Source organism: Arachis hypogaea, chromosome 13, assembly GCF_003086295.3.
Source record: "Arachis hypogaea cultivar Tifrunner chromosome 13, arahy.Tifrunner.gnm2.J5K5, whole genome shotgun sequence".
Lineage (NCBI taxonomy): Eukaryota > Viridiplantae > Streptophyta > Magnoliopsida > Fabales > Fabaceae > Arachis > Arachis hypogaea.
In genome coordinates, this window is record NC_092048.1 from 100,923,969 (window position 1) to 100,947,118 (window position 23,150).

Genomic DNA, 23,150 nt, shown 5'->3' on the forward strand with positions numbered 1-23,150 from the left:
ACCTGGGTTTAATGGCATCCTTCTCGTTTAAAATGGCGTTTATAACCGCCGTTTTTACCTGTATTTAATGACATCCTTTTCGTTTAAAATGGCATTTTTTAACTGTCGTTTTTACCAGGATATAATGGCACTATTTTCGTTTAAAATGGAATTTTTTAACTACCATTTTTACCAAGATATAATGGCACCATTTCCGTTTAAAATGGCGTTTTTAGCCGTCGTTTTTACCTAATTACAATTTTATACTTTTTAAAATGAGATTAAAACTATGTATTTAAGGTGACATTTTTAGAACTCAAACTTTAAAATCTCATAATAACCAAAAAGCATAACCTTAAATCAAACATCATAACAAGATTTTTAATTCATACACAGTCTCCGAAAATAAAAAATCATAATCCAAAAACAAAGTATCAAAGATAACATTTTTCAATAATTTGTCTTAACATATATCTATAATACTTAATACATAAAATCTTTATCATACAAGATCATGCTTCTTTGTTACTCGCTCCAGAAGACCTACTTCCTAACTCTCTTGGTGATGGAATCTCACTCTCTTGATCCAATCCCTACAACAAAAATATAATTATGAGCACAATAAAAAAGGATATAAAACTGAATTTGAAACTATTAATATAAAATTATTCAATCAAAAAAGAAAAGAGGATCAAATTTCTGGTCAACAAGGTCCCTCATCATCTTCAAAATTAGACCTTGAACTAAGATTAGGGCTTGAGCCTCCACAAGGATCTAATTCATCATCAGCTAGCTACTACTTCAATCTAATTTTGGTTATTATAATATTAACTTAGCTTCTTTAAAATGTTTTTTAGCTTTCTTGCTTGCACCTTTTCATAGGAATCAATTGTTGGTAGGCTTTTAATTAACAAAGTTAAAGCTAGCTTCCAAAGTCAAATTTTAAAATTGACCCAGATTCCCTTAAGATTCCAAATATTACACATGGATAAGGTATTAAGAACATAAATTGTATTTGTACCTGTGAAATTTGTTGAGTAGGGAACATTCCAGCCAATTTCACTCGAATTTTACCTCCTTCCTTAGAAGCAATATAGGAGACTAGTTCTTGCAATTGCGCTTTAATGGTATCCAACTCTTTTTGCACATTTGGACCACAAGTAGATGATGTGCCAGCATCATTTGAAGAACCTAAATTCATCTGACTAATTCTTGTAGTGTTGTTCTTGAAAGCAACTGTTGGAACAGCTCCCATGCCTAAACCTCGAACACGACCAGGGTGTTCTTTCCCAAGAACTACTCCAAGAGCATCAAGAGGAGAATTAATGGTTGATTCCACCACTTGTTGACTACTATATGCTTCAATCTTCTCCTACATATATAAAAAGAAAGGGAAAGAATCAAACATAACATTATCTTATAAAAAAGAAAGAAAAAGAAATACAAACAAGTTACTTATTGCACTTTAGTCTTACCGCTATTTCTTTAGCCTTTTCATTAACATAACTTCTATCTATTTTCTTGTGAGTGATATCCCACATTTGAACCCTACTAACTTCTTTTCCCGTCTCTTCTGTCTAAAATTCAAGAAAAGTAGAAAGACTCAATCAAAAAATATATCATCCAAGAAAAAATATGCATAAAATTAAGTAACTAACAACAACAATATGTTCTATTTGAGAAGCAGAAAAGGAATTTAGAGAAGCAGAAAAGGAAGCTAGGAAAAAAGGATTGCAATTTGGTTTGATTGATGTAAGTGAAGCTATGGCAATGTGGCCTGATGGACATCCTGGTAAATATGGCCATTTATATGAAACCAGTTTTTGGTCTATATGATGAAGGGGATAAGCACTCCAATTTAACTCCAATATAATTATTTTATGTTTTTGATTCATTTACTATAGGGAAAAATCTTCTACTATCCCATGATTTTGTAAAGGGTTACATGAGAATTTGTGAAATGATTGATTCTACAATCCCTTTCTCAAGAATGGATTCAGTTGGTTTGAAAGCCCTGTTTTTCAGTGAAACAATTAAGTTAACCCAAGTGGCAAGCAAGATTAAATGTTTATTGTTATTTTTTTTCTTTCTAAATGCTGCCAGCTTCTATTCTTTTGGTTGCACTGTCAAGGTTGAACAAAAATGTGCATCAGTGAATGCAGAATGACTACTAGATACTACCTAACTAACAAATAATTATTCAGCACCGAAAAAATAGAAGCACAAATACATCAATAAATAAATAAATAAATATATAATTATTTTATGTTTTTGATTACCAATTCAGCCCTTCTTCTTGCAATTGATTTAGCACCTGAAGTATGAGGAATTATTTATTTTTGCTGAATTTCTTGATTCCTCTTACAAAGATTCTGCAAGATTAATTTGGACACAATTAAATAGAGTTAAACATGCATTCACAACATTCCATATAATACTTAATTTCCTATCAGCCAACTTAAACCATTGAATAAGTTCAGCTTCAAAATAATTAACTCTCAGTGAATCCAACAGTCTTAATTACTCACTAACAGTGATAGAACTCACATGAAATAATTCATTAATTTTTCTTTATTATAAATTTATAATAGTAACTCACTAACAGTGATAGAACTAACAGTGATGTTTGATTCTAGTGTAACTCAAATTCCAGAACTCGTAAACAAAATTTCCAATTTAAGACTTATAATAGTAAGATAATAACCACACATGGTTACTCAGATTTGATCCAGAGATGACAAACTACTCCAATGTAACGATCAATTATACTTATTTAATTATGGTATATATTATATTTTATACTTTTCGTACACTTTTCTAAATAAAATATTTCTTTTCACATAATAATGTTTTCCTTTATACATTAGACTAGAAGAAGAAAGACGATATAATAATATAACAACTAGCTACTTGCAGCTCTATTTAATACACAACTAGCTATTTACATTTTATTATATAACTAAAAAAATTATACTCCTTCTGATTTCAAAAAATTATTTAAGGCTTTTTAGTGGGACAACATTTAACTAGGATTGTAAGTACTTACCTGAGTTTCAGGCTTCAAACGATATTCTACGAATAAAGCCCATTGATCAAGGGCAATATCTTCTGGTGTATTATTTATAATCTCGGTTTTATTCAACCTCGGATCATAAAACTCATTCCAAAGCTTTATCCTATGTTCCCTCCATTTTTTGCCAAGCGATTGGAGCAGAAATCGTTTGGCCAAGCTATCATACACTTTGAAGCAAAATCAAGCCTTTAATATGGAACAAAGAATATATATTAACTAAGAAATATAACTAAATAATGACAAAGAAATAAGCTTTAGAGTTTAAGTAATCTTCTTACTTGGAAAAAAATATTCCATTGATTTTCAAAAAAGCTCTCTGGAATGTCTGACCACTTATCAAAACTGATTGAAAATGCTACACAATCAGTGGCCAATTACCCACAAACTCCTGCAAGGAGTTCGGCTGCTTCTCCTATTGCTGCATGTTGTCTATCAAAATTGACAACTAAGCGCAAACCTTCTAGCAAATTATGCACATCCTTCACTAATAAATGAAGGCGTGTACTATTTTCATATTCATCTAAAATAAATAAATAAATATAAATAAATGAGTAATTCAGCAACTAAAGAATAAAACATATGATGATAGATATATATTATAAAAGATTGATTCTTGTGCAGGGTATAATGTAACAGCTACATATATAATACTATATATTATACATCAGAATTCCGAATCAAGGTGAAAATAGGTTAATATTAGTAATATCCACTGCAAGATAAATATCATTATTAAAACAAAAAAATAATGTACTATATATTCTCGTAACATAATTTCAGTAAAGGATACATTAGAGTAATTACAATCATGTATTCATATTTTTCCTATATGAGCCACCGTAACACAAGGATAATTTGTTCCCCATATTAACCTACTAAGTGATTTAATTTCAAGTTAATTTAAACTTAAAGAATAAGTTGAACCAGTAGAAGTAAAAGTAGAAGTAGAAGGGAAGCAGTAGTGGCAGGAACGTTATTTGGGGGAAAATCTGAACAAGGACATATAAATTGGAAGATAGTGAAATTTGGAAAGGAACAGGAGTGAAAGAAATAGTGTGATAGGTGGCTGGAGAATATTACAGTTGAGAATATTACATACCTATGGCATCAACAGTCCAGTAATGCCTAGATTCACGCCCACATTTACGTTTAGGTTCGGATGGATGCTCAGATATAGTTGGAGCAACTGATGATGGCTCAGAAGAATTTGAAGCTGCAGACTTGTCTCGGGAGGAACTTGCAACTGTTGTCGACTTATCTCGGGAGGAATTTGTAGTTGTCAACTTGTCTCGGGAGGAATTTGAAGCTGCTGACTTGTCCCGGGAGGAATTTGAAGCTGCTGCTGACTTGTCCCAGGAGGAATTTGCAGCAGCTACCGACTTGTCTCGGGAGGAATTTGCAGCTGCTACCGACTTGACTTGTGATGCATTTGAAGCTGCTGACTTGTCTCGGGATGAATTTGCAGCTGCTATTGACTAATCTTGTGAAGAATTTGCAGTTGCTATTGACTTGTCTTGTGAAGAATTTGCAGCTGCTGCTTTAAGTAGATTCTTGTACTTCTTTTACTTTGGCATATCTGTATAATAGATCAAATAAATAATTAATAAATATAGAACAAAATGTGCATCAAGGTTTAATAGTTCCATTAAATCAATTAATGAATCTAAACAACATATTTATGTAAAATTTACAAACAAAATTTACAAACAAATGTACAAAATTTATCTAAACCACTTATTAATAAAACTCACCTACTATTCTGACATGTGTTCGTCTTCTCCAATGTCATTATCTAATAGTTCATCATCTACCTCATCTCTTAACAATGATAGATTATCACCATTTTCAAATAAAGAATCTAAGTTTTGCTCTAACCATGGCTCATTCTCGCATGCTTCATCATCTTCATTTCCCCCCATATCATATGAATCTCTTGACTTCAAATGCACGACAATACTCCAATCTTTATTCACTTCATCATTGACAAAATACACCATTCGAGCTTGTGAGGCTTCAATATATGGATCATCCTCCTCTTGGTCACCACTGTGTATTACTCGTGAAATATTAACAGAAGTAAAACCCCAATTATCCTTTCTACAGCCCCGTTCTCTAGTGGTGTCAGCCCATTTACATTTGAATAAAGTAACCCGAAATCGGCCATTGTAGTTTAGTTCTATAATATCTTCTAGTTTGCCACACTACAAGAAAACAGCTCTATTGCCACGCTTTTAAAGCGTGGCGAAAAGCTGAAAAAAGCGTGGCGATAGCTTTTCGCCACGCTTTTTGAGCTACCGCCACGCTTTTGAAAGGGTGGCCTATCAAAGGGTGGCGGTTGCTCTATCGCCACGCTTTTGGTGACCTATCACCACGCTTTATTTTTTGCCACGCTTTTGCAGATTGTCCCGCTTAAAAAACGTGGCCATATGCGAGAGATACGGCCACGCTTTAAAAGCGTGGCCATAGAGAGATACAGCCACGCTTTTAAAGCGTGGCAATAGCAGGAGATACGGCCACGCTTTTAAAACGTGGCGATAGCGGGAGATACGGCCACGCTTTTAAAGCCTAGCGATAGCAAGAGATACGGCCACACTTTAAAAGCGTGGCGATAGCCTTGTCAAATTTTAAAAAAAAAAAATCTTCTTTTTTTATTTTCAATCCTTTTGTATTACCAAACCTATAAATATAGTATGCAATTTTTATTATAAGATAAATTAAACAGTAATTAGTGACAATTTTTGGTATAATTGTTTTATACACTAATCCTTATACAAAACTTTCCAGGTTTTTTCAGTAACAAAAAACCCTTCAACCTCCTATCCAGCCGAAATTCACTAACTAAGCAAAACGCATGTATAATTACAAAAGCAATGGAAAATTAATAGCAGGTCTGGGGTCTCAAGATCACGTCAGGGTCCCTCATTTTCTGTATTTTATATTTTTCTTACAACCTTGTGCCCAACAAGTACATAACCGAGCTCAATATCCCCCTATCAGAATGATTCCCAGCAATGTTTGGTGGAGCTGAAAAAAATAATACCAACATCAATAAAATGATTTCATTTCCTTTTCACAGAACATAATAATGAAAATGCTGACAATCACCGACCAAAGACATAATAATGAAGAAACAAGGAATAACCCCATTGGCAAGCAAGCTCAGTGCTTTTTTTTCTTTTGCAAAAAAGAAACAAAAAAAAAAAGGCAAAAGGAACCATTGAATTACCATGCATGCAAAAGGGACAAAGGAATCTAACCAATTGGCAATGCAGGATGCAATGCATGTAGGTAGAGATCAAATTTCAGGAAATAATTTAAGCAGAAACAAATGAAAGATGTATTAAGAAATGTCTTCACTTGTTACAACACCACATCAGAGCCACAAACAGCTTGTTATCCATCTAAATATAAGATACTATATTGATGGAGTGAGGTGGGGTGGGGCATAAAAGAATAAATTCAATTGTTTTCCCCCTGATTACATACTTTATCAAGATACTACTCAAATTCATTGCCATGAGAAAATTGGCTACTATGACAGGCTCAATTCAAGAAAATAAGGAGAGTTTGAGAGAATGGACAATTGAACCCAGTTAATATTTTCTGGCTATTCACATACTGAAAAAGAGAGAAGGAGCGAAGGGGGAAATCAAATGGAACTGAATGATCGATGAAATCGACAGAGTGATTACCATAAAAAGAAAAGCACAAAAAAACACAATCATGGATGGAAAGCTTAAATCAACCAAAAAATACGAGAAAATTTATATGCTCAGAAAGAAGGGGCAAAAAAACAAACCAGGAGATGTATCTGTCAGCATATAAATCTCGGTTGTCGAGTATATTCCTGCCAGGACAGTGCGCTTGGCATACCAATCAATATCAGAAGCATTGTCACCTGCAGCATGCCAAATCTCATCCACCAGCATTGCCCTCTGCTTAAAACTAGTTGGAACATTCACTGGTTGAGCCTGTAATGCAAGATATATATATATATATATATATATATATATATATAGCTGCATGCAAGATTTGGCATTTGTGTTGCAGGAACATCTAGATAGCTTTGGCCCTCCAAACTAGCTTCCATGGTCTTTTAAAAAAGAATAATCATTAGGAAACCTTAAATCTATGATAAACAAATTTGAATTTTCTTCAAGTATACCTATCATAATGTAAAATCCTGAAAATTTTATAAGGTTTAGCCACTTCAATATCAGAAGATATGAATTTAAGTCCAAACCTTAGCAAATTTGTCTCGAGTTTGAGTCACTATAAACCAAATTTTCAATTTTTTTTATTAAAAATATTGGTTTTCTAACATTTTCGTTTAAATAAAAAGATAAAAGAGCAAGAATGAAAACAGAACCATACCTCGTCAAAGACACCGGCGGGACTGTCCTAATAGCTAGCTAGAAAGAAGCCACCCAAAGTGTTTCTGTATCAAGTAATAATTAATGCAGCCTCTGTTTAATTTCAAAGTTTAACATAATTTACAAGTCCTATCAAAATTCAAAAGATTTTAGAATGATTTTACCAGTCTTGAAAATTAACCAAACAAAAATATCCCTGAGTTCACATCAGCAACAGTTAGTCTTCTAAACTGACGACATTTCTTGGAATCAATATTTATAAATTGCCTAAAGACTCAAACCCATAAAAGAATTGCTGCATTTATAATCTAAAGAGAGAAATTACAATATTGGACCTACCCAAAAGCTTCAGCCAATTTGAATTCTCTTGGAATGTATCTTCTAGCTTTCTCTGCCTTCACAAGATGGAGTTAATACAAGGCACTGATAAACAAAAAAACAGAACAGTTAATGAAAGAAACAATTCCCAATTCCCACAAATTAAAGTTGAACATACATAAACAACACTTAGAGAAAGATTCATTGACTAAAACCATGATAAATTTAACAAAATCGAAAGTAAAAACAAATACTTAGAAATGGGAAAATTGGATAAAAAGGAAAACATACCACATTCAACAGAGAAGCAACAGTTTTTAGGTGTCCAATAGCCACATAACCCAGCGCTAAGACATCCAGAATTGTAGCTTCTTGAATGCCTTTTGAGCCGGCATTCATCCGATCTTTGACCACTTCATAATTTGCATTAAGTAGGTCAAGAGCATCATCTCTTTTTCCCTCAACTCTGTCTCAAATTTGTTTATTCTGTGGAACACAACTTGCAGAGTCAGGGACATAGGGAATCAGATAATATTATAATACTTGTAGCTAAATCGATGGAACAAAACTGCTTCTTACCTGTGATTTTGATTAGCATTAGTGTTACCAAAGCTTAAGGACTCAAGTGAAGCTCTTGAGGCACAAAAGCGAGTAACAGTGGTGATAGGTATACTTTGATGTGAATAAAAAAGTGTTCTCAATATAGATTCAATTATGGCCTTCTGAAAATTTTTGCGCCCGACATAACCGACAAGAATACTTTCTGGAACCGGCTTTCCGGGGCAGAATCCGGGGACCTGTTGATGTGAAATGGTAAATTAGCACATAAAAGTGGCATACTATTTCAAAAATTTTGGATACATGAATCTTGAGCAAACTTCTTTGAGATATATGGTGAAGCAGTAACCTCAGACTGTAAAAATTAGTCAGCTAAAATATTTTATAAGAAAAACAAGGTAGGGATGTTATACTCATCAATGTAGATACAAAAGAATCATAAACTGCAGGCATTATAGATAATGATTGCATGTATAAACCATAAATTAAGTGGTGATAGTACCTTTGCTTGTTTTGTAAACTCAGATATGACCCTTTCGTAACAATCCTCACAGACAACTGGTGGCACCTCCACTTGAAGTCTAACCTGCAATGAAATCAGATAATATGTTGAAATAAAAATAGTCCTAATTGTGCAAACACCTTACTAACATAAATTGCAGAAGCTACTCTATTGAGCTAGAATCTAAGCAAACCAAACTTTGAGCATCGATATAATTATGTAAATGAGCTATTCAAATCAAAGCATTGACAGAAAAGAAATGGATGAAGAAGAAGAGTGCATACTCTGGAATTGGGTTCTTGTGTTTCGGTGACGTTCAACTCTACCGGAAGACGGTCCATTTTCTCTTCTGTGGAAGAAGCAGCCACCGAAGAAGAAGAAGAAGAAGCTGAAACAATAAAGGGAGAAGAACTACCATTATGATGGTGAAAGAGAAAGGGTTTATGATAATGAGATGATGAGTAATAGAAGAAGACTCAATTTTCATGAGAAAGTGAAACCTGATAAGATAGATCCCTAATAATTCCATAATCATTCCCTAAACCAAGAACAAAAGTTGTATCTATCATCACAGAATAACCAAATATTTAATCATTGAGTCAAACTCTAGAAACGAACGCTAGAAATGCCACACAACAAAGAAACACAATTGAATCGAATGGATTTCAAAGCGATACTTACTGAACCACCGGTGGAAAATTTAGATCCATCAACACTAAAAGTAATGCAGTTTTGAGAACCGATATTCTGCAGAGGGGCCAGTTCTTTGGCCAACAGCTTCATTTTCGTTTCATTACCATACAGCTCAAACAATCTGCATGAGCACATAGAAATACGTCGACTTATATTTGATTTCTCAGTTAAGTAAAAGTGAAATATAAGATAATCATGCTTAAGAAGCAACTATGGCTATTGTCAAGCATTCCCCTACTCCAAGGAAACTCGAACAAGAAACCATCAAAATAGTATGGTAAATTGATATAACGTATCGGAATTCTGATTGTGAGATTATTGAAAGTGACAGTAACTGCAACTATGAAATGCAAAATTGAGATAAATCATTAAAGAACTTTTCAACCGATAAATTTAGATAATAGGTTCAATCTCGAAGCTCATAAGTAAAGACACTTACTTGCAGCTACCATTGCTGAGAGAGCACACAAAATCGTCCTTTTTTAATATTAATATTGGAAAACATTCAGATCGGAAATCGTTTCTGAAAACCCTAGAAAGATGCGGAAACCAGCTAAGCTATTGCAAGTATGATATGAGAGACTGTAAGGGATTACAGTTACAATTAGAGACGAGAATTCACATGAAAACGCGGCGAAGAGGAAGAAGAAGCGTTACCTGAGAGAAATTAAAAAGAGAAACAAGGTTGAAGAGTGAGGAGCTACCGCCACACACATACTGAAGCACCGTCCTTCTCTTCGCTTTCTTCCATTACCGTTTTCATTCTGTCCAAACACGAACCACAAGGAAGGCAATGGTGGCCAGAGCAGGAAGATGGCAGGAGAGCGGCGAAACAACGACGCTGGCACGTAAATGACAAGGAGACGACGAGGAGATAGTGAGAGGCTAATGACGCTGACGCTGTTGGATGCTAGGGCAGAGGCGACAAGAGACAAGGCGGAGGGGAGGCTAACGGCGCAGCGAGGGCGGTGCTGGTGACGGCGGAGATCTGAGCTCTTCCAGGGTTGCCATTGATGAGAGTGACGGTGAGAGTTGAGAGTGGGAGAGTCCCGATCGAAGCTTTTGGCCAAGTTTGAGGGTGATTAGGAGGATTCAGGAGTTACTGGGTTGGGGCCGGGTTATTAGGGTTTTCCTTTAAAAACCTTTTGGCTACGCTTTTAAAGCATGCCAAAAGAGTACCAGGATATGGCCACGTTTTGTAAGCGTGGCCGTAATGAAACCCTGTCGCCACGCTTTTAAAATGTCCCTCTTTCTCTCTATGGCCACACTTTTGAAGCGTGGCAGAAAAAAACGTGGCCGTTTCTCTAATCAATTGCCACCCTTCAAAAAGCGTGGCCGTTGACCCTTTTCGCCACATTTTTGAAGCGTGGCAAGAAAAAACGTGGCCAAATCTCTATTCAATTGCCACCCTCACAAAAGTGTGGCCATTGACCACTTTTGGCCACGCTTTTAAAGCGTGGCAAAAAAAAGCGTGGCCATAGGCCTTTTTCTTATAGTGCCATAATATGACAAATCAGCATTCCTAACATCAGCATCACTAGCGCTAGCAACACAAGGAGTTGAAGACATTAAAAAAACTCCACTATTCTGGGTCTTTAACCCTTTGTCTCGATTGGTAGTTCGAAAGGAGAATCCATTAATACTAAATGTAGAAAATCTCTTGGCATATCGTGATGGACCCCTTGCTAAGTATCTCAAATTCTCATGCACAGTATTCATAATATCTGGGTTCATAAGCTATTATGATAGAGATATTAGTTATTATATCCACAAATACTAGCTCAATATTAGCAAAAAATTATCACTTCTCTATTTACCTACGCAGGAAACCAAATAACAAAATCTTTATTGACTCTTTTTTCTATCTCTACATTTGAAGGCCTTCTACCCTTAGATCGTCTTCGTACAAAATCTTTGAAGTCACTGTCAGATATGAAAGTTTAACTCTAACTAAACAACTATTTTCAAGTAAATAAAAAACATGTACAAAAATCCTTAAGCACTTACTCAATGAATGGTTTGACATATGGACAATTTAAAACCACATATCGATGTGCTTGTTTTTTTTCCATAGGTGACAACTCAAATACTGTGAAAGCTCCCTTGAGTTCCCCATTTGTGGAAAAAGGGAATCCACATGTGTACTGCAATTATCATCCGGACGATCATCAACACGTGGTGGCCTATTAAATCTTGTCTCAATCCCTTCTAAGTATCGAGAGCAAAATGTAAGAGCTTCTTCAGCCACGTATCCCTCAGCTATAGAACCTTCTGATTTAGCTTTTTTCGTACATAGGACTTCAAATGACCTAAATACCTAGTTTGTATAATTAAGTGATAGGTTAAATACCTAAGCAAGATATAACTAAGTGATAAGTTAAATGAATAATGATTGAAAAGAGATATTTACCTCTCAATAGGATACATCCACCTATAGTGTACTGGTCCTCTGAGTTTTGCTTCATCAACTAGATGACAGGTTAAATGAACCATGATTGTAAAGAAAGAAGGAGGGAACAACATTTTTAAATGACAAAGGGTAAGGATTATTCGAGGTAAGCAGTCATTAGGGCAAGCAGGTATCTTGGTATAATTAAGCCCTAGTTTATTTATGGTTTTATTGGCCTCATAAAATGTATTTGAAATCTTTGCATTTCCAAAAGCATCTTTTAATAACTTGAGGATTTCGGTCATGGCTTTGTCGCTTATTCTATATAAGCACTTTATGTGATACAGACTAACTAAAAAAGACAGTTTTGAATACTTTGTGCACCCTTCATATAATTGTTCATTGCCATCTTCTAACAACTTGTAAAATTCAACATTTTCTCCATTGTGCTCTTCATTTGCTGCATTGTCTCCATCTCCATCTTCTATGTTGTCTTCATCTCCATCTCCATCTTCATTCAAGTCAGGTCCAGCAACTCCAAACGCGTCATTGAGCATTGTTACCATTGGATGCTGAGATGTCGAATCATCTTGTACAATATGACTAGTTTGATGAACTTGTGACCCAACTCCAACTACCTCTTCACCATGCCAATACCAAACTTTGTAGTTTTCTGGAAATGGCTTGACTATTAAATGTTCAAAAATTTTCTCTCTTGTTTGCCACTTGCCAAAACCACACACCGGACAAGGGCATTTAATCTGATGACCCGCCAGAGATCGATGCTCAAAAGCAAAATCTAAAAACTTGTTTAAACCATCTTTATACTCATGCGTGGTTCATGGTTTTCCAATGCATGACTTATCGATTGACATGAATAAGAGGGACTACAAATAGGGATTTTAAAAAATCTATTCATTAAAATTCTATATATATTCTAAAGGCAAGAAATTTATTCTTTTATATGCAAATTAGATATTAAAAACTTACTTAAATAGTATTTAAAAAAATATAAGAAAATTATAATTACCTCTTTCAAATGATAATTCCCTTCTTTTTTCTTTTCCAGCAAATATTATAACTTGAAGCTTTCAAAGTAAAGTAGCTAGCAGCAAGAGTTGAAGAAGATCTAAAACATGTTTCAAATAATCAGCATGCATGTGGTCAACTAGAATGACATATTGATATATAATCTTTTTATATATTTATATAAAAAAAATAGACCAAAATTTTCAACTCAAAATAATAAGAAATGTATAAACTCAGAATAGTGTGCAGCCTACAATAGAAATGGAAAAATTACTTGCAGGTCTGACATCTATGAGATAAAGAAGAAATTTTAGAAGTGTAGATGAAAGTTGCAAATGAATTAATTTTGCCTTGTTCATACTATTTTAAACGAAGACTAACAAAATTATAAATAAAGAAAATTTGTTAATCCAGTGACCAAAATATCTTCTTGTATATTATGTCTTGATTAACTCTTAATTAATAGCAGCTTATATAATAGTAATAGAGTTAGTGAGAAAGAAGAACTTTGAAAGAAATCTGAATTGTGTGTTTGTATTGCATTCCCTTCACAAAATATATTTATAAAAATTCACTCACAGAATATAGTAGTGCCCAAAAATCTTTGACAGGATAATGATTTGGGATTTGTATGTATATATTTGGCCTTATGCGTTAGTCCTGTAGCATTATTGTCCACGTTTTTTAAATTCAATTGAATGATCCCTCTATATATAGTTATTACTATATATAGTATATGCCCATTGCTGGACCCAATTATGTCCTTTCAATTATTTGAAAAGATTAATATAGAACAGGAATAACAACAATAAGAAAAGCAAACACACTACAAATTAGGATCAAATTACATATATTTAGAGATGACAAAAAAAAGTTCGAACTGCGGGTACTTGTAAAAATTACTCGCGACAGAAAAAAAAATTAGAGATCCATTAAATATTTACAAAGACGGAAGATTTATCACTACGAATAAATAGAAATGGTGGCAGAAATTAAAGTATCTATCTTATGAAAATTTGTTAAATTCTACTAAAGTGAAATTATTTAAATACTTCTTATATATATGATGTAAGTATATGTTTAACTCTTTTTTTTTTCAGTTTTATTTAAAAATAATTTAAATTAAAAATGATGTATATAATATCTAAAGATGCACTAATTAACTATTTAAATTTATATCATTATATAAAGGGAGATTTGAAATTCCAAGGACTCTTGTGAATGAGGAGTATGCTGACAGTTACTTGACAGAAGAGAAAGACAAGAGGAATCTGCTTCTTCAAAGTTCATTGACTTGTGCAATCTTAAACAACTATTTCATTCTATTAATCTGTTTGACAAGTTTAATCCTTTCATCAATTAATATATTTAAATATAGCTTATTTTTAAAAATCTTAAAGAAATTGGTGATTGGAACCAGCAAGTATAATTAAAGGTACAAATACAAATTATTACAATACCCTATCTTTGCAATATATGAAATTAAATTAATTTTTATAACACTAGTTTGTTTTTTTTTCTGAGAAGCCAAGTTATTTGTATTATTTGAATGAGTAGGAAAAAATCTGTCTAGAAAGGAGACAAGGCATGGCAAACAAGATACTAAAGAATTTATAGCATAGACATGTGATGTTAAAATCATAAGAGAAGGAGAAGAAGTAATTGATCAGAAATATAATCATGTGAATTGCATAGTAAATGGACAATTTACTATGATAGAAATATAATCATAAATAATTATCTTATTGTTTTGTTGCTCTAGACCATGTACTAACAAGGTGTTAACAAGGTGTCTCCCTCTCAGCATTACCAAATTTGATTCAGTGATTTTGATATCACTATCCTTTTTACTCAAATAGATTTGAAAGCTTTCTACTTACAGCATTGAATTCCTGAAACTAAAGCCACACAACACAACACAGCAACAGCAACTAAGAAATAATACATTAAAAAAACTCAGACAACCAGCAGAATTTATTGCTTTTTACCAACACTTTTAGTTATTAATCAAATTTCTTTAGTGCTAAGAATTCCTTTTTTTTTTCGTCTTTCATTTCCCTTGATAAATATATCTACTAGAATAACACATTTACACATTTGTTATTCATGATCTTAAGAACACATTTGCCAAATTTGCATTATTGACCGCTGAGGCTGACCAATGGCAAAGTAATTCAATAGGATCATATAAATTCATGTATTTATATCATAAGAAAAAGCATCTATTGCAAGTTCATCAAAGTCAAACATTCTAGCATGAAAAAAAAATCAATTTTACTAATTTTCAGAGATAAAAAAAGAAAGAAAGAATCTTCAAAGTTATGCTACTCCCAACATGTTAATGTATGGACAAGGAGCCTATTAAAATTTGGTTACTGAAAGATGGCCTGCATTTATCTGCTAGTATGCACCTTCAATAAAGTAATTTCATTGTCGCATAAGTTTTTTATTTTATTTTATCTTTAAGATAGTGAATTTAAAAGCTAATTAATTTTGTCTATGCAACAACTAATGATTAGATATGAATGTTTTAAGTTGCATAAAAACTAACTATATTGTATACAACAAATATAGATTAAGGCATCTACTATGATGGATTTGCATGATACTGACATCATGTCTATAAAGCATATCAAAAGGGTGAAAGGACATCTACTGATCGATAGAGACATCTTCAATTCTTGTATTTTTATTTGATTTGATATAATTTTAACCTTTCTGTCTTCAAAATTTATACAAGAGTATGGTTTGGAGAATGAAGAGAACTTAGATTCCTATGGCTACAAATGAAATCCGACACCATTTTATTCCCTAATCCTTTTAAAAAGCAGAATTAATTAACTCTTCTAAACAGCAATCAGCAGGAATTTGAAGGATAGTTCACACACATGGGACCAAAAGAAAAATTGCTAATGTGTCTAAGTGCAAGGGTTCAGTTAATGCAAAAAACATTGAACAGAGCAAGGGCAGCAGAGCTAAACAACTACAGAGATAAACAGCATAGCTTTGCTTAAAAGAACCAAAAAATAACCAAAGAGGCAAATAGAGAAATTGAAATTGGAGCAGTTTTTCTGAGATCTAAGATCTGAGATCGGAGATCAGAGAAACATTTTAATAGAAGTAAGCAATAGAAGATCTGAGTTCAGAGAGAGAGAGAGGAGGGAGTAAAGTTAAGAAAGAAGACCTGAGATCGTCGTCAATCACCCCCGCACCAACGTTAATCCAATGCTTCAAGGAAGACCCAAAAATCTCTAACAGAGCTGCAGAGAAACAAAAACCCCCAAAAATCAGCACCAAAAGCTTTGAAACCCTAACCCAAACAAAAACAAAGAAATCGGTGCCTTCTGAAATCGAAATGCTGAGATCAGTAGCCACCAGAACCTTGCCTCTTGCCGGAATCTTCGTCTCCACAGCACAAAAGAAAAAACAAAATAAAACAGCATTTCAATTTAACTTGAGAGGGAGAGGTACCTGGAGAGATCGTAACCGGCGGAGAGAGGAGAAGCCCTAGAAGGAAGAACGGCGTTGTTGGAGAGCTTCTTTACACGGAGGACATGATGAACGTTGTTTGTTCAGAGAGGAGATCGTAACCAGAGCATTGTTCAGAGAGGAGATGATGAATGTTGTTTCTTACCTTTACATTGTTTGTTGGTGTAACCAGATCGTAACCAGAGAGGAGAAGCCCTAGCTAGAACGAAGAACGGCATTGAATGAGCCAAGATTACAATTTTTTTCATTTTATATGCGTGTGAAAACGACGGTTCAAACCGCCATAATCACCAGAACCGCCAAAATATATAAAGCCAATTACGGCAGCAGCAACAATTGCCATAATGTCTCGATATTATGGCGGTTCTTTAAAACCGCCTTAATATCAACGCCATTTTAACTCTTTTTTTTGTAGTGTGTGCACTGCACTCCATGTGTTTGACATAATGCCTGAATAAACTTTTTGTTTAATGCATGTGTGGTAGCTACCATATGTATTAGGCTATATCCTTGTTTGGCATTCTAATCAAGAATTGTAAACTTTTGAATGATTATGATGATTGAAATTTCAAAATTGTACTTGTTTAATGCTTTGAGTTGCTAGCACCAATTTGAGATGAAAAGTGACATTTGACTTTCTTTTGGTGGGATTTTTAACAAGTACATATTGAATTTAGTGAATTGAAGTGAATTGCTTGTGTTTTTAAGTTAATATAATCACATCACAAGGTCCTTGTTCCTTTTTAATGCTTTGATTTTTTTTAGTTGACTTGACTTGATTCTTATCAAGACTTGTCACATTTTGTAACAAACACCTTAACCATGTGATTATTTGATTATTCCTAAGGATGAATAAGTAATTTTCTTTTCATCATTGCATTGGTTATTGGTTGTTGTGCTATTTTATATAAATTTTGCCCTTTCACCTGCACAACTTCAATATCCAATAATTCCTACATTCAATTCACTCTTGTTGTAGTTGCCTAAGTTTGCTTGTATTTAATTGATGCTCATTCATTGCTTGCATCTTAGGCCATTTAATTGAGGAACTCATGCTTACTTTTTGATTGTGTGGATGATGTTTTAAACGGCCATTGTGCGTATTCTAACCGTGAGCATAATTAGAATACACACATGGCTAATCTTTTTATTAAACCACACCACTATGCAATCCTCCTCAATTAAATGCTTGTTTAATTTCTTTTGGCTCCAAGTATACAATGCTCCCTCCTTTACCTTTTTGTGCTACTTGCCTTATGATTCTTAAGTATACTCTATTCATTCTTTTTGAGGATGAGCCGTGGATGCAAGCAACCGGGAGAGGAGAGGACACTGAGGATGGAGATGCCGCGCATGCATTGGACTTGACAATTTTCATGCAACCCGAGCCCCCGTATCCGCCAGCTGAAGGTGGAGTGCTTAGAGATATTCCCCCCGGATTGTGTTCGTGCACGGAGGACCGTGCAACGCTTAAGTGTAGGGGAGGATTCGTCATTTTAGGACATAAATTCTCTTTTCCGAACACTTTGCACCTTATTTTTGTTTCTTTTTATTATGTCTCTTGTAGATATTTAGAGTGCTTTTGACTGTTGCATTTTTCTTTTGGTATGTATATATATCTTAGTTTATTTCTAGTTATTACATTTGGCATTTTTTTTTCTTTTGCATAGTATATATTTTATAGATAGAAGTTGTGATTGGATAATGTGAATAATATAGCACCTAGTTCAATTTTGTCCTAATTGTTCATGTTAATTTTTTTGCAATGTTGAAAATTAGGAATAGAACTAGGAAAGTTTTTGAAATTGCATCCATCACATCATACATACATATAGGAAATAATTTTGGTGAAAAACAACAAGGATTTTCCAAGAATTTGTTTTAGGGCATTCTATTGAATTGATTTGGAAAATTGCTTTTAAACTTGCTTGAATGATTTTTATGGAACATAGAAGAGTGATAGAACAAAACAACCTTGTGAGTTGTTAAGCCTTAATGAGTGGTTACATATTTTAACCACTATTTTGTTCTTGTGTGATATGCTCCTTCTATGATTGTGATCTTAGTTTTGCTTGATTCTTTATTTCCAATAGTTGATGTTTGAATGCATTGAGCATGATTGAGGTCATTTTTGAATTAAGCTTACTCACCCATATAGCCTCACCCTTGTATCTACCTTTGTTAACCCCTTTTGAGCTTTTTAACCCCCTTTGTTCTAATTGTTGGCACATCACAACCCTAAGCAAAAAACCATGAATTACCTTGAATTGCATCTTTGATTAGCTTAGGTTGAAGTGTGTGTGTTATTTAAGTGTGGAAGAATTTTGGGAAGCATTGGTAGAGACATAAAAGTATTTTTTTTTGGGTATTCATTGGAAGTTTGGAAAATGGGTGCACATTCATGTTTCAATTTGCTTTAACCATATGCATTTGTCATAGAAAAAAAAAGAAATAGAAAAGAAAAAAAATGAAATGAAAATAATGTAGTAATAAGATGGGACAAAAGTTATCCCAAAGCAAAAGAAAGAAAATTGGAATAAGAAATACATATGTGTTTTGAATAGAAACTAAGGCATGAATGTGTGTGAAAAGAAGTAATGGGTGGTTAGAATGCATTTTTTTGTGTGGGTTGATTGGTATAGGTTGAGTTGGATACTTGAGCTAATCAAAGATTCAATCCTTTAATCCACTTAGCCATATACTCATCCTACCCTTACCCCAACCCCATTACAGCCTTCTAAAAGACCTCATGATACTTGCATATATGCATCAAATACTTGTTGATTGTTAGATGAAAAACAATTCCTTAAAAGCATAATTAGAGGAGACTTGAGTGAATTGACCCTAAATACCGAGCATTAAGAGTGTATACACACCTAGTGAGGGTTCAATTACTTATTACTCAATTCTATGTCTCCACCTTTCTTATCATGCATTCTTGCAAGTTGCTTCTTTTTGATGAGTTGAATCAATTCTTTAGATTTTGATTGCATTTAGCTACTTCTTTGCTTGACCCTATATGTTTATACTCTTGCTTGGAAATTTGGTTGTTTGTTTTCACCAAAGCAATAGGATACTATAGATAGATAGATAGATATCGATAGCATATAGTATACTTGCATGCATATAGATAGTTGCATTCAATAAGATGGTTACCCCTTTGATTATTATCCTTGTTTGGTTTTGCATGAGGAGATGCTATTGTTTAAGTGTGGGAGAATTGATGAGCCCATATTTTTCGATATATTTTAGCTTGATTTGGATTGATTTCATCACATAAACTCACACTTAGGCACCAAAATAGCATACTTTTGTGTTTTGCCCCTTAATTGAGCCTAATTGTGAAAACATGCAATTTTATGCTTGAAATGAGTAATTTAATTCCACTTTTATTCTCTTTGATGCCATGACATGTTTGTTGAGTAATTTCAGGTCATAAAGGCAAGAATGGATAGCCAAAAGTGGAAGAAAGCATGTATAAGGGAGAACACATAAAGAAAACAAGGAAAAACACACACAGACATGTGTGCGTGCGCACAAGCATCTGTGCATATGCACAGGAAGGAATTAGCATGTGTGCGTGTGCACAACACCCTGTGCGTACGCACAGGAGAACATTCAGCAAAGTGTGCGTATGCACAGGTCCCTGCACGTGGTTTCATTAATGAAACACGTGATCTGCGATTTTGGGGGCCTTTGGCCCAATTTTGGAAGGCTCAATGCTGAAATTAAAGTGCTATATGAAGGCGATATCAACACATATGAAGGCATTAGGTAGTATTAGGTTTTATTAGGTTTAGTTTGAGTTTTCATTAGTATTAGGAAGCTTTCATAGGAGTAAGAGTAGGAGTACTGTAGAATTTCTCTCTTATGGTTTCATTTCCATCTCCATTGTAACATTTTATAGCAAGCTTTGATTTTAGATTTTTGCTCATCTTTTGTAAGTACTCTCAATTTTTTCTTTAATTTCACTACTTTTGCTTTTATGTTCTTATGGTTCAAGTTACTTTGTTTATATATGCAATTTTGGTATCTTGAAGTTTTGATTGATGAATTTCATGTTTTATGCTTTCTTTATGTTTGATTGAATATTAATTGTGGATGTTGTGAATAGTTTAGTTATAGTTTTCATTTTCCTTTACCATTTCTTATGTTTTGGTTTTATGCACACAAGGTGTTTGTGAAAATGCCAATTATAGATTCTGTGTAGATTTTCACACCTTGGCTTGGGATTTGAGTTCCTAGGATACTAGAGTCATAATGTCCGACATTTAGTGGTAATTCTTGGGTAGTTAGTTGACTCTTGTTTCCATTGACACTAGCTTTTTATCAACTAGTTTGATAAGTTAGCTAGGACTTATTGATTAAGGTCAATTATACTTGCTTGACTTACTGCTCGATGTTAGGGGTAGACTAGGCGAGATTGACTCATTATAGTTATCATAGTTGTGGTTATGGTGATGATCGGATTCCTTGGGCCCTCTTATTCTCAAGTCAATGCTCTTTATTGCATTTATAGCATTTTCACTAATTTCGACCTTATCTTCCCTTTATTGCATTAATTTCCAATTTTGATAATTCCTTAGTTCTTTTATTTCTTAATTCTTTTAATATTTTGTTCTTTGATTCAAAACCCCTTTTTGCCCTAACAACCGAAAGTGTAATACTTCCAATTGCATCCTAGGGAGAACAACCCGAGGTTGAAAGACTCTCGGTTTATATGTTTTGAATTGAAAGTATCTAAACTTTGATTGAGAGGATTGTTTGTTGGTCTAGGCTATACTTGCAACAAACCTATATTTCGTGAAATTCTAGATCGACAATAGTCTTCTCACCAGTTTTCTTAGTTACCCAAGATTCAGTCCTGGTTTTCAATTAAGTTTGATGGAACTTGACCTGTTAAGTTTTGTTTGTAGAAATCTGTAACACCCAAAGAGAGTCTAATCAAAAAACAAAAAAAGAATAGAAAAGATAAAAAACTATAGGAACACTAAATTAATATTCAATAATAAGGAGTAGATGAAATGATGTGCAACCTATGTATGAATTACTTGGAAGAAAATGAATTACTATATATACTCATATTTTTTATCAACTTCTAGCTTCACATCCTCTGACTTTACAAGTCTATTATAAATCATTCTAATCATGGCAGGAAATAATGCATTCTCCACATATAGTACTATACATCTTAGCATTGTGTAACAAATCATATATACCTGCATGACTAACAAAAATAATTAAAGTGTCGTGCCATAATCCGAAAATAACTAAAGCATCAAATAAATATTTAACAAAAATAGCATACACACACAAAAAAAAGACAAGTTTAGCAACTTCTTCGAACATGTTCAATAGTTTAACAAGCTAAATCATTTAGCAACTAGCATGCTACCGCTAAATCTTGTCAAAAGGAAGATTCAGCTAACCTGAATGTAGTAATCATGTAACACTTCTTCCCAGTCTATTTGTCCAATTGAAAACTCTGCATTTTAGTAACGAATTAATCACAACAACGTGTATTGTAAATAAAAGACCAATGTCACCAAATATTACTTAAAAAAAGGGGGACTTTGAATTGTAACATTGGATAGTGCAATTTGGAGCAAGAAACCTGATTTGGGATCAAATTGATCCCTAAAACCTTCTTTTCTACTTGGCAAAAATTGAATAAATCAACAAATGAATCGAAGCTATTGATACGGATTTTATAAAACCACAAACAATCGGCAAATGTAGCGGGTCATTCCAAGTAATACCACGAGAGTAGGTTATTGTTCCCATGATGATTAACGGATTAAGCAAGCAATAGTTACTTGATTATTCTAGTCAAACAAGTACAACTTAGGGTTTCAATAGCAAATAGCATGAAAACAGAGAATTAAATAAGATTAAACTAAAATTGGTTTAGAAATTAATATGATTAAGAGAGTTAAGGTTTCAGAGATGTTGAGACTTCCGGAAAAAATACTTTTCACTTTCCACCTTGATCATGCAAAGATGTATCTATGACAAATTATTAGTAATCAAACCCCAATCTCTTAGTAATTCAATTTCTCTTTAACCTAATTAATCGCTAATCCCTTAGTCAATTATTTAAGAAAAGAGGTGAAGCACTTCTACTGATTTAAAGACCACATAATTCACAAGAATTATTCCTAGTTGAGTCGATGTCACTTATCAGGTCTAGTTTTCAAACATAAGAATTGTGAGAAGAAGTTTTCAAGCTTAATTCAATTAATTAACTTCTCCAATATATTAAAAGAATTCAAGCCAAAAAATAATTGTTTCCCAACACATTCAAATTCTTTGGATGAAGAACGAAAACTTTTTCTTAAGAAAAGGTCAGCACATTAATCAAAGATAGAAAAGCTAGAATATTAATCCATAGGAATCAACAGAGCTCCTAACCTTAACCAAGGATATTGAAAACCTAAAATTATGAATTCCTAAAATTGCCAAAGAAGAAAAAAAGTGTGTGACTTCTCTCCTTATATACTAACCCTAAAATCTAATTATTTTTTAATTCAAAATCAAATCAAATTAACAAAATCAAATCTAACTAATTAATGTTTTTAGTAATTTGCCATTCTTCAGGATGGACAATCAATGATCCAAATTATGAGGATTGCACCTAAGTTTTAATAATTGATTTAAGTGCTTGGAAGGACTGGGGATTAGTGAGACATTTGGGCAAAAGATTACAAGTCTTGGGAGTAGTTCAAGGCATCATGTGATATGCAAGGT

General features: G+C 33.6%; 2 protein-coding genes across 17 annotated transcripts; both read right to left on the reverse strand.

Moving 5' to 3' along the window:
- Nucleotides 1–313: 313 nt before the first annotated feature.
- LOC112735974 (uncharacterized) lies at nucleotides 314–1,622 on the reverse strand. The gene is made up of 3 exons (XM_025785370.2): nucleotides 1,455–1,622; nucleotides 1,001–1,351; nucleotides 314–572 (listed from the first exon to the last, which is right to left on the reverse strand). Exons 1-3 carry the CDS (start codon nucleotides 1,518–1,520, stop codon nucleotides 492–494), a joined length of 498 nt encoding a protein of 165 aa, XP_025641155.1. The 5' UTR covers nucleotides 1,521–1,622; the 3' UTR covers nucleotides 314–491.
- A 4,114-nt stretch (nucleotides 1,623–5,736) lies between these two features.
- On the reverse strand, nucleotides 5,737–16,882 carry LOC112732433 (trigger factor-like protein TIG, Chloroplastic). 16 transcript variants are annotated; one of them, XM_072212175.1, is made up of 16 exons: nucleotides 16,386–16,882; nucleotides 16,099–16,174; nucleotides 12,916–13,014; nucleotides 11,907–12,772; nucleotides 10,154–11,813; nucleotides 9,936–10,028; nucleotides 9,485–9,617; nucleotides 9,304–9,341; nucleotides 9,088–9,191; nucleotides 8,804–8,887; nucleotides 8,323–8,540; nucleotides 8,035–8,229; nucleotides 7,765–7,848; nucleotides 7,427–7,490; nucleotides 6,852–7,145; nucleotides 5,737–6,076 (listed from the first exon to the last, which is right to left on the reverse strand). In XM_072212175.1, the coding sequence occupies exons 5-10, from the start codon at nucleotides 10,210–10,212 to the stop codon at nucleotides 8,883–8,885; spliced, it is 432 nt and encodes a 143-aa protein (XP_072068276.1). In that variant the 5' UTR covers nucleotides 10,213–11,813; nucleotides 11,907–12,772; nucleotides 12,916–13,014; nucleotides 16,099–16,174; nucleotides 16,386–16,882; the 3' UTR covers nucleotides 5,737–6,076; nucleotides 6,852–7,145; nucleotides 7,427–7,490; nucleotides 7,765–7,848; nucleotides 8,035–8,229; nucleotides 8,323–8,540; nucleotides 8,804–8,882. The 16 variants fall into 16 exon arrangements, 12 of the variants coding, with proteins under 12 accessions (XP_072068276.1, XP_072068279.1, XP_072068278.1 ...); XR_011869827.1 differs by lacking the exons at nucleotides 9,304–9,341; nucleotides 9,936–10,028 and having other exon boundaries at nucleotides 10,154–11,419; nucleotides 11,504–11,813; nucleotides 16,386–16,724; XR_011869828.1 differs by lacking the exons at nucleotides 9,304–9,341; nucleotides 9,936–10,028 and having other exon boundaries at nucleotides 10,154–11,233; nucleotides 11,504–11,813; nucleotides 16,386–16,722.
- Between the last annotated feature and the right edge of the window lie 6,268 nt (nucleotides 16,883–23,150).

What these genes read in the sequence shown, in the direction of transcription:
- LOC112735974 (XM_025785370.2), bottom strand. Translation starts at nt 1,520, where the DNA reads ATGTGGGATATCACTCACAAGAAAATAGATAGAAGTTATGTTAATGAA. An exon ending in AAAAGGCTAAAGAAATAGCG is followed by an intron (nt 1,352 to 1,454) that starts GTAAGACTAAAG and finishes TTATATATGTAG; the next exon opens with GAGAAGATTGAAGCATATAG. An exon ending in CTACTCAACAAATTTCACAG is followed by an intron (nt 573 to 1,000) that starts GTACAAATACAA and finishes TTTTTGTTGTAG; the next exon opens with GGATTGGATCAAGAGAGTGA.
- LOC112732433 (XM_072212168.1), bottom strand. An exon ending in AGTTTACAAAACAAGCAAAG is followed by an intron (nt 8,541 to 8,803) that starts GTACTATCACCA and finishes TCACATCAACAG; the next exon opens with GTCCCCGGATTCTGCCCCGG. An exon ending in AATGCTAATCAAAATCACAG is followed by an intron (nt 8,230 to 8,322) that starts GTAAGAAGCAGT and finishes TGTGTTCCACAG; the next exon opens with AATAAACAAATTTGAGACAG.